General features: G+C 34.8%; 2 protein-coding genes across 4 annotated transcripts; one reads left to right on the forward strand and one right to left on the reverse strand.

Annotated features, from left to right (window-relative positions):
• The first annotated feature begins 272 nt into the window (after positions 1–272).
• Positions 273–3,884, forward strand: LOC126751907 (zinc finger protein with KRAB and SCAN domains 1). The gene is made up of 3 exons (XM_050462379.1): positions 273–1,516; positions 1,571–1,767; positions 1,827–3,884. The coding sequence occupies exons 1-3, from the start codon at positions 376–378 to the stop codon at positions 2,640–2,642; spliced, it is 2,154 nt and encodes a 717-aa protein (XP_050318336.1). The 5' UTR covers positions 273–375; the 3' UTR covers positions 2,643–3,884.
• On the reverse strand, positions 3,614–13,801 carry LOC126751802 (arf-GAP with coiled-coil, ANK repeat and PH domain-containing protein 2). Of its 3 annotated transcripts, none has more exons than XM_050462343.1 (11): positions 13,302–13,801; positions 9,337–9,453; positions 9,108–9,201; positions 8,635–8,799; positions 8,405–8,548; positions 8,016–8,311; positions 6,697–6,834; positions 6,446–6,598; positions 5,473–6,376; positions 5,007–5,227; positions 3,614–4,939 (listed from the first exon to the last, which is right to left on the reverse strand). In XM_050462343.1, the coding sequence occupies exons 1-11, from the start codon at positions 13,352–13,354 to the stop codon at positions 4,753–4,755; spliced, it is 2,472 nt and encodes an 823-aa protein (XP_050318300.1). In that variant the 5' UTR covers positions 13,355–13,801; the 3' UTR covers positions 3,614–4,752. The 3 variants fall into 3 exon arrangements, with proteins under 3 accessions (XP_050318300.1, XP_050318309.1, XP_050318317.1); XM_050462352.1 differs by having other exon boundaries at positions 6,697–6,813; positions 13,302–13,800; XM_050462360.1 differs by lacking the exon at positions 13,302–13,801 and adding an exon at positions 9,632–9,730.
• Positions 13,802–14,074: the final 273 nt, after the last annotated feature.

The following is a 14,074-nucleotide window of genomic DNA, read 5'->3' on the forward strand; positions in this document are numbered from 1 at the left end:
AACTACCATTCACAATCATTAGCGTCATTCACTTAAGAAAAAGAACTCTTTCACACATATTTGATATCGATAAAATAACATTAACATCAAGTTGTGATGCCGGTTTTATTAAAAACATTATACTTTTAGTTTCAAAAAATGTTGCAACACATTCAAGAGAAAGGCATAAATACTTAACACTATAAATAATAAAATTTATAGCAACAACTTTTCAGTTAGTTATTGGTATCGAATTCAAAATATCGAGCATTTTATAAACCACATCTCTAATACGTTTTGTTTATCCAATATAATTAAGTTTGTGCTTGCTTGGTAAAATTCAAAATAAGTTTATTGAAGTCTCTTAATCCTTACAAAATATATAAAAGAACCGAAATGGGGGAAACCACTTATCCAGATCTGGAGAAAATGTGTAGATTGTGTTTACGCATTTTGGATCAATCAGAACTCGTCGAAATTTTTCCACAAAGTGGAGCCTCCACAGACAGCACCACGGTGCAGCTGTCAATACCAATGCGTATTATGGCGTGTGCCGCTTTGGAAGTACAAACAGGCGATGGATTGCCCAAATCAATATGCACAGAATGCCGTTACCAATTGGAAAAATCATACTATTTTCGCAAACGTAATCAACAATCCGATAGCAAATTGCGCAAGCATATACGTCTTCTAAATTTGGGTAAAAAGAGTCGTGTATTTGAGAAAACGGAAGACGACGATTTTGAAGATGAACTGGAGTTCGAGGATTCTATTAAATTTATACAGAAAATTGAGGACGAAAAGAAAGCTTCAGAAACGGCTGTATGGGAACAAAAATCACAGAAAGAGCTTGCTGAAAAGATTGCTCAAGCCAAAAGAGAATGTATTGAAAAATATAGAATGGATATTCGGGATGAAGTAGCAATTGAGTTACGTAGTGCCGTTATAGCTGAAGTGAAGGAAGAATTAAGAGGTGAAATGGAACAGGAATTACGGACGGCTCTACGCGAAGAATGTTTGGAGCAGGCAAAAGAAGAACTGCGCATGGATGTAATGGCAGAATGTCGTGAACAAGAACGAATTACATTATTAGACGATTTGCAGTCTTTTTTAAATACCAAAAGAGGAGCAAACTTGGCGACTAAAACTGACACATTAATAGTTTCAACAGTTATTGAGCAGCCTGAAGAAACAAAAATACAACAGCAAAAGGAAACAAGCGAAATTGTAAGAATCGTGGAGAAAAGATTATCAGCATCCCCAGTTAAAGGCGAAATCGTTAATAATGATATCTGTGCAGAGACAGAAGCCGATGCCGATGCTGATGCCGAAGAAGAGCCAGAATTCTATTTAATAGAGTCAATTAACAGCCAAGAAGGTGAAGGCTCCGTGGTGTCCGAAAAGTCATCCAGGAAACGTCAAAAGATAGATAAGAGTCAACGGTTCGAGTATTTCGAGGATAGATTAGGAAGTGGAAATTTTCGTTTAACAGCCTCGGAAAGTAGTAGTCATGAGCCCGGCACGGAATCATATCACAGTAATTTTGGTCAAATTTTACTTCTCTAAAAAATGCTAATATAATTTTTTACAGTTGCAGATGCAGGTGATGTTCAATATTACAAAAAAAGTTCAAAAAACGTTGACGAAGATGGCGAATGTGAGGAAATGGAGGGGGAGGATGACGGTGATAATGAGGAAGGTGTTATTGTTTTTAATTTCTCTGATGACATTGAGGGCGAACAAGTCGAGTCCATGGATTTTGCAGATCTCAAGAAACTATACGTAATGGTTGGTTATAATGCAATAATTATATATACAATTTATTATAACATAATTTACTTGTATAGAAGTCGTCAAAGCCAGAGCAAAGTGTCGACGAGGAGAATGATGTGACCAAATCAGACGCCAAACCGACGTTTACAAAACAAATAGGGGTAGACGGCACAAATACCGTCGAGTTGGGCAATACCGTTGAATTTCCCGTGCATCTGCGAAAAACGGATACACCGAAGACATTCAAATGCGATTCATGTCCCATGGTTTTTTCCACCAGCAATGCGATGAATCGTCACCTGCGCACACATCTCAAAGGCGAACAGCGCGGCATAACCTACCAGTGTTCGGTGTGTCTTGTATATTTATCCTGCAAAAGCGCGCTCAATCGTCATATGATCATACATACGGGCGAAAAGCCACATGTGTGTGACGAATGTGGCAAATCATTTGTACAACGTGAAGTGCTAAAGCGACATATGTTAACTCATACCGGCGCCCGGCCACACAAGTGCGCACATTGCCGACGTACGTTTACGCAAAAGAACAATTTGATCAATCACATAAACCGAGCGCACTCAGAAGTGCCAATGGGACAACAATACTCTTGTCATCTCTGCCCGAAACGTTTCAGCCACACATCGGGTCTTAGTCGACATCTGGTAACGCATACTGGCTTGACATTTCAATGTACCGAATGTAAGCGAAAATTCGCCGATCGCTCATCGGTCAAAAGACACATCGTAAATGTGCATGGCGTGCGGAAGAATGCAGCAATAGAAAGTGTGAAAAAATCGAATGGTGGGACATCGGATTTAGAATTTTACTCCGTTGAATGTGTCGATAGCGTTGAAACAAGCGAAGAAAACGGTGCAGCATTTTTGGTATGATCGTTTTAGTAATTATTTAATTTTCTTTACTATTATTGTATTATTTTGCCGGAAGCACTTTTGAGCGTTTAACTTGATTAAGAGGCCATCAACTTGTTACGTGCAGTAACAATTTATTTTATTTTTTTATACATCAATTTGTTGATAAGTAGTTGTAATTTATAGAATTTGAATTATTTCAAATATGTATTTCGTTTGTACAAAAATTAAAACGATAAAAAAAAATTAAAATTTCGTCGACTTCATTCTTGCCTGCATTGCAATTTCGCTATGATATTGGAAAACGTTCGTTTGAAAACATTATTCTCTAAATAATCCCTGAGGCTTTTTAACAAATTTATTTCTTCCGGACCCTAATTTACTTCCTAGGGTGACCAAGAAAACCATTTTTACTACAATTCGCCTTACCAAAACAATGTTTGCTTACACTCGTACACTCTCGTATAAAAATGTTAATGGCTGCTATGTATAGCAAACATTAATATTTCGTATGTGACTAAACTTGGAATAGTAATAGGTATTATATAATACAAATAAATTACATTAAAAATTTAAATCGTTTAGTTTTAAGAATTTTTAAAAGCAATTTTTTTTTTGTAAAACTAATTTTTCACAACAAATGTAAACAAATCATTATGCACCAATGACAATGTCAACATTGGAATGACACATCACTGGCACCCTGCAGCTCAACACAAACAATTTTGACGTTAAATCGTGTTCATAAACAAACAGTGTTTAAATTTAATTTTAAAATGAGATAACAAACACATTTTTAAGATTTTAATAAATATGCAATTTTTTCTATTTATGTAATCATTTATGTAGAATTAAGATTTGTATATGTATGTTTTCCAACATATACATACATACACAAACGCACATGTGTACAATTAACAATTGATTTTCTTATTCTCACAGAAGCTGTTAAAACGTTAAATTGTATTAAATTGTATATAAATAACTAAACATTATCAATACGCATATTACAATATATTTGAAACATTTACTTGTATGTATATGTATATAAATATGTAGCTTAGGCGAAATTCCTAACTAACTATTCGTACAACAATGCAAAAATTGTAAATTTGAGAAACTCATACAACTACAGGGCTTACGCAATACTTTTGCTAGAACAAATTTCCGATATTTTTGGAATTTTCTTATGTAAAAAAACAAGAAACAATAATGGAAAACAAAACAAAAAACAAATTTATAATAAATGACATGCATACAATATTTTAAATATTTAACTTAACTAGTGGAAGTCAGAAAAAGTGTGATTTCTTGAATGCTTTCGTAAATACTTCGGTTTCACCTTATCAATTAATTTTCTCATTTTTTGAATAAGATAAGATTCTCTTACTTTCCTGCAACAAAATACAAATCTGCACAAGCGTTTCGTTTAACTAAATGCATGAGGCAATTGAAATTATTGAATGTGAATGCAACAAATATTTTTCAGTGAATAACAACGAACAATAGAGATTTACAGTTTGATATCCCTCAAAAACAATAGTTTAAATAGCAACAATTTTTGGCAAAAATCTTCTTAAACACACAAATATTTTGTTTGTATACTTTACATTTGAAACGAGTCAGCCGTTGACGAACTATTACACGAAATATAAAATTGTCTAAATTCATATTTTTTCACATTATTCTGTTTTTTGATTGCGCTACAGCACTATGTATTTTAGAGTATGTATTTTGATCATGCGAATTATGTGCATACATACATACGCTGCTAAATATGTTTGTATATGTATATGTATACGTAATATAGTAGGTACAAATATTCAAAATACTTTAATATATGTATGTATATTGTGCTCAACGACGCACGCCTACATGTAGACAGTCATATTTTGTGTTAAGTTCAGTAATTTAATTTAATTTACGTTAATTTTATGTTTGTATGTGTACACCAAAAGCGGCTAATATTTGTTTATCCAATAATCATATTTGTGTTTTTCTTTTTGTCAATTTTCGAGTGCACTCCGCTATGCTTGCTTGCAGTTGCATTAAATATATACTATATATATATATATATTTATTTTAATAATTATTTTTTTGTAATCGACGCATTTTGCTGCTGTCGTTCGGACTAGTCCGAATTGGTGAGGGAAGAACGTTGTGATTCGAGTGTATTGGTGTCGTTGCGATTGCGCAACATGCGTGGTTGACTTGATGCAAAATTGGAAAAGTCTTTCATAACATCCTTATAGGTTTCATCTTCGCCATTTCCTTCGTCATTCATGCCGATCTCGTCGTTCAAGCGCGTCAGACGCAAGCTAACAAAAGGAGGATTGCAATATCATAAACTATATGCTCGTATGTAAATGGAAGGCTTGTACTTACAGTGTCACAATGTCGGCATTGCGTTGATCCACCGCTATGTCGAGTGGTTTTTTGCCCTCATTCGATTCTGTGTCATATTTGGCTTTGTGTTTAAGCAGCAAATACACCTGCGCGATGTAACCTCGTGCGGTAGACATGTGTAACGCCGTCTCGCCATTGTCGTCGGCCGCATCGATAGGCGCGCCATTCAACAATAAGTACTCGCATGCCATTACTGAGCCCTGTAGTGGAGAAATGAACAATAAGTAAGTAATTTTGCAATTTGTAAAATTAAAGATGTGCCGTTTTAATTGCTAATAGCGTGCAATAAGCGCCATCAACTCTTTTATAGCAGCGAATAACGACTTAACCTCAAATGGTTAAGATTTCTTGATGCTTGTAATAGAATAATACTTTCGAAAAATACGATTAGCTTTTGCTACAACAGTTCAATTGCAAAAATTATGAAAATGTGTTTCACACTCACCGACAGCACCGCCTGATGCAAATATGTGCGATTGTGATCGTTCGGATTCTTCCAGTGTTTGTTGACACCCAGTGCATAGGCCATGCACATTACAGGCAAATTATGCACCGCCGCCGCTTTGTACAACATGAGATTCGCATCGAGTTTGGAAAAGGGCACCTCATCTAATATTTCCGGTTCGACTTCGCCATCGGTGGACTCTTGATCCGAGCCTAGAATAGCGGGCGTCTCGTCCGATTCCAGCGCCAAATCATCGCCGATTAACATCAAATCTTCACGTGAAATACTCAACGAGAGCGAGGGAAGATTTATCGACTCGTCATCATCGTCAGACTTCGAGCTAGAACGATGCCTGTCACGATGCCGGCGACGGCGATATTTCTTAACCGCCCATTTGCGTGCACCCAACGAAAGCGTTGTGGTCTTACTCAAGCTACGCGGCTCCTCAGCATCAGCACCTCCACCACCGCCGCCGCCGCCACCGTCACCGCCACTATCAATGGAGAGCACTTCAGCAGTTTCGCTGGCGAGCAACTCTTGCGGTTTCGGCATGGCACACACGAAACGCTTTTCCACATATTTCGCCTTTATCCACGCCTCGCGCACACTAATATCGCAATTCTCTGTGGCCGCTTTCAGTTCACAATTATCGCCGATACGTGCCTCGTAAATGCGATTCACCACATTATTACCCAATTCCATCATCACCTTCACGTTCTCCGTCTCCCAGGCGTCGAGCGTAAGCGAACGCACCTTGCTGTAGTGCACGCCAAGACTGCGATGCACACCGGAGCATTCTATGCACAGCGTTATGCCCAGATTGATGGAGGCCCAACGCGGATCGGAGCCGCGACAATCGCAGCATTGTGAATTACCGGGAATTTTAAGGAATTGCTCCCAGTGACTGGAGTTAGATAATGTTAAAGCATTAAAATCATATGCAATTTTCCTTTCAGCACAAATACTTGCGTACATTTTCCGCTTCGCATTGAGTGCATTCGTCGCCAGCGACGACTGTGGTCTGGAATGTTGGCTGTCGTGCTGTATGGCAGCGCCAATGCTTTTCTGCAGCGCCGAAATCCACAGCGACAACATATCAGCGGAGTCTGCTTGCAAAATGTGCGATCTGAAAGTCGCAAAAATTTTATGCATTTAGAAATTGTTGTAAGTATATATTGCATAAATATACATATACATATGTGTGTGCATGTGTGCGCTACTCACTTTGTTGGCGAAATAACTTCGAAGCAGAAGCGACGATCGCCATCGTTGACGGGACGCACTGTACAAATGCGCAAATCCTCCTCCATAACGGAGAATGAATCCTCATTACTGCGTTTTCTGCAATTCGAATCCAAATCACTTCAGCGATTTTTACAAACACAACATAAATTGGCAAATATGTGTAGGTAGAGTAGGTAGTAGTAGTAGTAGTAGTAGTACATAGTTGTAGTAGTAGGTGGGTATGTACGAGATTGGTCGAGGTATGGCATGGCACACGACATAACCAACCACAACAACAACACAAACATAAAATAAATGTAAAAATTAGGACGCATACACGAGTAGAGATGAAAAAGCGAATTGAATTCTAAAAACTAATGCTAATAACTAAGGCTAATTAAATTTAAACTTAAATTTACTAAAAATTCTATAAAACTATACTGTGCAAATGAAATGAACTGTGTGAGGTGCACATAGATTTGCATGTTTTCCAAACAAATTACTATATAAGAATAGGCAGCGGGACAGGACTAAATTTAGGTTATAAAATCTTGGGATTTCAAAATAGTAGTAACAATATCAGATAATAAAAAAATATTACAAAATAATAATAACAAGAAAAAACGTTAACTTCGGCTGCATTGAAGCAATAATATCCTTCACAGTTTCATTTATTTCGAACGGTCAGTTTGAGATCACAAAAGCATATGATCGGAACCATATGTCAACAAATTGTAGCGATGCTTTGGATAGTAATTTTGTGAAGAAACTTTGTCAAGATAAAAATATTGTCATGCAAGCACTTTATTCCGATCGTTCCGTTTGTATGACAGCTATATGCTATAGTGATCTGATATTAACAGTTTTTTCGGAGATTTCCTGAGCAATAATTCCAGTCAAATTCGTGTTACAAACTTCTTGGTAAACATAATATAACTTGCTCAGGGTGTAAAAAGATCTACGCGCGAAAGAGAATTGTCGTTTCAGCGCTGAATTCACAGCACGCGATGTGATTTGACATCTTTTGAAGGCTCTAAAGACATAAATCGAATGCCTCAGATACTAAGTGCAGCAGAAAATAGTGAAAATAATTTTAAATTTCACTCAAACTAAATCACTTCACTTAACACGCCTTTGATATTTCTATTCACGGCAATTTTTAATACAGTCAAACCTGTAAAGTGCGAACTAAATACTCAAGTCTGCAAAAACTTAACGTGTACTTATTGTTATTTTACATATTACACAATTTTCTTTATCTTGGCACTTAATTGATAATAAACTCTCCTGCCACCAACATACTAGTACGTAATACTCACCTATAGACTAGCTGATTATTGCTCAAATAGAACCAACGACGGCACCATGTTTTGAATCCCTTCGATTTTTTCTTAAATAAATAGCCTTCTATTTTATTCGAAGTGCTATTCGTATTTGTATCACTAAAATTGTTCACGCTCATGTGACGGTTCTGCATGGCCTTCTCTAATTGTTGATAGTCACCGCGTAAACAATTCAAATCTTCCGTTATATTTTTGAAGAACTCATCAAAATCGTTGCACAAATCGAAACCTTGATGATAATAGGTGACGCAAGCCTGATAGTAGTCTACGAGCTGGTTGAATGAAAAGAAATACACAAATATGTGAGTTAATTGAGGCTTTCACTTTTGACCACAACAATTAATTCAAAATAATTTCCGACTAACCGTTGATAAAATCGATGGAACCTTACGCGATTGTACTAAAGTTATATAATTTACATAGTCTAATGCGGTGTGTTGAAAGCATGATTTACTAGCTGATAATATGTTAGCTGCCTCTTGTACTTCTTGTGGCCGATTCTTGCTTGCCTGCAATGTGTAAAAGCAACAATTAGTAAAACGAATATTCGTACATATGCAGGGATAGATGACTCATCGTCGGTGTAACAACTTGCCTGTGCATTTTTTATGAGCGCATTATCGTAACCCTCGGATACCTTAAGGAAGTGTCCTTTATAGTCCTTAACTTGATTGATGTCGTCTTTGACGAATACTTTGAGGTTCTTCAAAACCGTGCGACTCGCTTGATCCAATAGAATGGTATGAAACTTGTTCATTTCCTGCAAATGTAGATAGTAGGCAAAATGTATTGCATGAATACGTACATAAATAAGTGCCAGTACTAGGTATATGTTAGCATTACAATCGCGGCATGGCCAATGAGTAATGGCTTGATGAATCGACGGCGATATCGAATTCGTATACAAAAAAAAAAAAAAAAAACAATAACTACAAAAAAGCAATAAAATAGCGACGAGTATGCGCGCCGGCATGTGAGTGGCGCTTTGTGTAGAGCGTAAGTCGTATTGTTTTTATTGCAATATAGTGAAATTACATTAAGTAAAATAAATAAAGGAATTTAACGAACCTGAAAACAGTGTATCAGTTTGCCTAAAGCATTGTGCGCGTTCTTATTATCGGCAAAATGTTGCTGCAAGTCCCATAAGGACATAGCGAAGGCGCTGTAAAAAACAAGAAGAGCAAAATATTAAGTGATAACACAGCAAGTAATTGGAAACTAGCAGACCATGAGTAAAATAAAAAAAAAATCAATGGAAAATAAAATGTATGTATGCATTTGTATGCTTGCAATTTACCTCTGGTTCTTGACATACTCCTTGCCTGAGTCCACAGCTACAGTGCAGAGTTTGATTATTTTCTCAAGCCGTTGCTCCAAATGTTCAATATCAGTTTCTTCCTTGGAAATGAATTGTCTGAAAAGCAAAACAAAAAAATTTAATTTGTAAAAATTAACTATAAGTAAAAATAAGTGCAGGGACTGGCTGTCTGTAGTTTACGAAAGCGCAAACAAAACAAAAATAATATCGCGCTGACAGCAAAAAAATAATTAAATTGAAAATCGTAAACACTGAGGTACATTATGGTGCTCACATGCAAATATGCTGTCAAATCGATTATCAGCGCAGGGTTTAGCTGAGCGGAAAGATGCCACTTTGTATTGTGTCTCCATAAAAGCAGTCAAAGCAAAAAGCAGATACATTTTTAAGAAACTGCGCAAATTAAGAGTAAAAGTTAAATGATATGAAGTTTTGTTATTGTTTGTGTTCTTCTGCTTTGTTTTGATCTTTGCTGAGGGACCTCAATCACCTCTTGGCTTATAGTGCGCTTTATTATATATATTTTTTTCACCATATTCATTAATAAACCTGTCGTAAAACAAACACTCATAACAGTTCGTAAATGAATACTTTTGTGTACATGTGTGTAAATTTTCTCTTTTATTTTACATAAACATTGTCGCTCCTTTTTTATTTTTGCACACATATTGGCTTTGCGGTTTTGTTTATTATAATTACATCCGTGTGACGCATGGCAACTAGTTGAATTATGTATGTATGTCAATGAATTAATGAGAATTATATAAAAATTATTAGAGGCAGAGGATGTGCGCTTTTGGAAATCAGTGCAAGTAGCTCAAGTTATTATCGCTATGTTAATTTGCAATTAATTATTTTTTTATGCATTTATATACATACAGATATGAACGAAAATGTTAGGAGCTGTAGTGCAGAGCTGTCAATCTGACAGTGAAAATAGATAAATGTACAAACAAAAATTATTGCAGACATATAGTAACACTATTTATGAATTAATTTTTATTTTTCAGTTTTGATATCTAAAAGGCACACTGTTGCCCTTAGTTAATAAAAAAAAGACTTTTTAAGTTAGCAGGTAGTATGAGAGAGCTTATTTATTATAAACTTTGTAAGTAGTCGATTGAAGTATTCAGATAAGAATTTTTAGCATAAGATATGAGTACTGATAAAGCTAATTGCCGTAGTTTTTTTTTTGCAAAGAGGAAAAAAAGCATCAAGCACATTTTGAATTCCGCTTTCTAACAACAGGCCACTATAAACAACGCTTGGCACAACAAACGATTTCTTTGTTGAAATCTAAATTTCTTTTTTATTTGAACTTAGAATAAAACCAAAAATAATTATATTTGAAGTGGCTTAAATAAACAATATTATAATCAAATGGTAGCTTTTAGATGCTTAATTAAGATTTTATTGCCATTTATATATAGTGATGGAGGTGATCACTCCTTATCTTATAATTTTCAATAAGAAAAGAGTTATTGTCTCCAAATTGAATAAGGATGTACATATGTATGTATACCTCCAAGTCCTTTTTCTTATATCACTGTTATTGTTACATGAACTGAAAAACTTGATCCACATAAAAATAGCAGTATTCTATTTAGTACATAAGTGTCAAACATTTTTTTAAATTTAAATGATTTCAAACCCTTACTCAATAGTAAAAGCATATTTTATTGGATTTCTTCGGGGTTTTTTAACCCACTTTCTGGAAATAGCATCAATGAGATTCTGACAACATTCATATGTTAATCATTCCCAAACCTTTTTCAATACCTGCCACAAATTTTTCAAATTGGTTGTTTTTCGTTTGAAACACTTTTTTCATATCCGTCCTGAGTTATTTTATGGAATTGAGACAAGGACAATTGAGGCTTAACTTCAATTCTACATACAAGGATGATTTCCTTGTTGGTATAACTATATAAAAGTTATATTCCCTCAGGTATGTATGTATGTGCTAACATTACATTATTTAATATTGATCTATCATGAGATTAGCGCCCTTATGTTTCACGTTTTTTGTTGTAAATCAGTGATAATAATTCTTGTCAGGGAGTTGCTGGAAAAAGTTTGTAGAAATTTTTCTACCAAATAATTCTTCTGACCACAATAAATCACACCTTTTAACCGCGGGCCAGCTTCCTTTGTATGAGCAGTAATTTTCGTGGACTTTTTGTTCTATAACAAAATTAACTGACACATTTAGTTCATTGTTGATGGCCCTGGCTGACGCAAAGGATAATTTTGCACTATTGTCCTATATTGACATCGCCTGCATAGGTGTTTGGTGATTTCGTTCAGGTGTATTATTTTTATTTCTATAAATTAAGGCATTTGCTATCATTTGAGCAAAATATCCTTCGACTTCTTGGATCTCTTTAAACATTTTTTTCTTAAATTCCTTTTACCATTTCTTAATTCCTCCCCGTCTTCCTTCTATGTGTTACACACTGTTCAGGGTATAAATATCAAAAATATTATCTCAAAGAAATGAAAAAAGACGATAACTTGTTCAACAGACATACATATACATACATACATACATTTCTCTTATACTCCAACGACAGTATTTTCCTGTAAAGGACAGGATACTATAAAATATGTATTTGTATTATATTTTATTAATCTTATATTCCAATTTGTGGCAAATCAGTCAATAACAAAGTTTTTAGTTGATAATATGTTACATTTAATTCTATAAATGGGATACAATAATAATAATTATTTTAAATAATAAATATTTTCAATTTTAATTCAGTACTATTCGACGCACAATATTATTGGTTTTGATGACTTTCCCACATTAAGCATGTAACACATAGCTTCTCATTGTATTTTCCAAATAGAAACCACAATTAGCCAATTACAGCCATTGCGAAGGCTTAACAAATAGGAAACTTTAGACACATTATCATTAGAATACATGGCAACAGGATCACTTCTTGTAACCATATATGCAATCATATCATGTACGCTTTTATGAATATAACAATAAATAGTGAGAACAATAAGATGAAATTTCAGCTATAAGTATATATGCAGATACATTATATCTAAAAAATACATCTTATTATAAATTTATTTTCACGTATAGTTTAGTTGACAATTTAATTATTTATAGTTATGAACATTATAATAGACACACTTTTCATATTATATGTTATGTACTTGTCTAATATTTATCGATTCACTTTCTATATGTCAATGAAAACTTAAAACAAAATACTTTTAATAACGCCATACTATCTATTCTTACAAAGTGGTGTTTCGTGTTATTGCTTTGTGTTTTATCAACATTTCACGATTGCATGTCCACATATACACATACGACATAATTATACACAATTATACAATGTGCTCACATACATACATATGCATATTTTGTTTTTTGTTCGATGATTCCTAATTTATTTTATTGTTTTGCTGGAATTCGTGATGATTAAGCGTCACTCAGTCTCAGACGGCAATGAATGGCAATTGGCTTGGCTGGCATTGGTAGTGGCATCGATGACCCAGCAGCTGCTATTTAGCATGCAAATTTTCTAACATGCAAAACGGCGAACAATAGCAAGAAAATGCATGTTTTGGCATATCTTTGCGTATGAATAAGTACGTAATTGCTTACATACTTTTGTGCAGTTCACAAAAGACCACCTTTATACCTCCCATTTATTCTGTCTTAAAATGAATATATGTATGTACATATGAAGTGATGCGATATTTAACATAAAACATTCAACAGAAATGGTTAAAAGGCATAAAGTACTCGAAAACAAAAATGTTGACGTTAACAAAAGTATTTGCACATTCCGATTTAAAAGGAAAGTATGAATAAACAATAACATTATACATATGCAAAAAAATTGTGTTACGAGGAAAAAGGGGCGTAGACCTGTAAGTTCAGAAAACATTCCTGACCTAACACTCAATGAACTCACCGAAAACGGGGTGAATCCTTAAGACACTCCTCAAATTCTATGGTGGAACGCATTTTGGATGATTATCCTATTTGCACTGGATCAAAAGCACAACTATGTGACCAATTTAAAGAACAATATCCGATTTCGCCACCACACAAATGATAAAATCGCTTATTTAACTTTTCAGCTGTTGCTCTTTCACACTCGTCATCAAAATCTTCACTTCACACTCAATGATTTATCTGCGCATATGTGTATATATGTATAATTGCGATTTTTCTTTCACTGTAGCACTTTGCATTTCAAAAACTAATTAGTAATCACTTGATGTACAACATTTTTCCTTTGTTTTGATGAATATAATACAACTAACTATTGAAAATGTATAAATACTTGAAATACGAAACAAATTTCGAGCAGTTTTTTGGATAATAACAGAAACACTTTCACCAAATTGACTTTTCGCGAATTAGTTGTGGCAGCTGCTTGTCATCATTCGCTCCTGATGCTTTGACAGTTGCGTTGATAGATGCCGTGAACAGAAGGCAACAAACAACAAATTAGCAGAGTTGATATGAGACTCATTAAGGGGATTCTCTTGCTCTAGCAAGATAGGAAATTGCATAATCCTATCCCGAAATATACAAGGGCACGAGAGCACCCATTACAGAATTTAGTGATATGTGAACGGCTGAAACTGTAACAAATCTTCCTCAACAATTTAACCAAGATATGTATGTAAGTAAAATGACAGCTAGCACAGGGTTGCAATTAATTTTTTATTTATTCGT

Source organism: Bactrocera neohumeralis, chromosome 2 (genome assembly GCF_024586455.1).
Source record: "Bactrocera neohumeralis isolate Rockhampton chromosome 2, APGP_CSIRO_Bneo_wtdbg2-racon-allhic-juicebox.fasta_v2, whole genome shotgun sequence".
NCBI classification, from domain to species: domain Eukaryota; kingdom Metazoa; phylum Arthropoda; class Insecta; order Diptera; family Tephritidae; genus Bactrocera; species Bactrocera neohumeralis.

Excerpts from the sequence above, each read along its gene's own strand:
- LOC126751907 (XM_050462379.1), top strand. The coding sequence starts at position 376 with ATGGGGGAAACCACTTATCCAGATCTGGAGAAAATGTGTAGATTGTGT. Across the intron at positions 1,517-1,570 it reads CGGCACGGAATCATATCACA|TTGCAGATGCAGGTGATGTT; the intron begins GTAATTTTGGTC and ends AATTTTTTACAG. Across the intron at positions 1,768-1,826 it reads TCAAGAAACTATACGTAATG|AAGTCGTCAAAGCCAGAGCA; the intron begins GTTGGTTATAAT and ends TTACTTGTATAG.
- LOC126751802 (XM_050462343.1), bottom strand. The coding sequence starts at position 13,354 with ATGCGTTCCACCATAGAATTTGAGGAGTGTCTTAAGGATTCACCCCGT. Across the intron at positions 8,312-8,404 it reads TTCCATCGATTTTATCAACG|CTCGTAGACTACTATCAGGC; the intron begins GTTAGTCGGAAA and ends TCATTCAACCAG. Across the intron at positions 6,835-8,015 it reads AATAATCAGCTAGTCTATAG|TGATTTGGATTCGAATTGCA; the intron begins GTGAGTATTACG and ends AAATCGCTGAAG.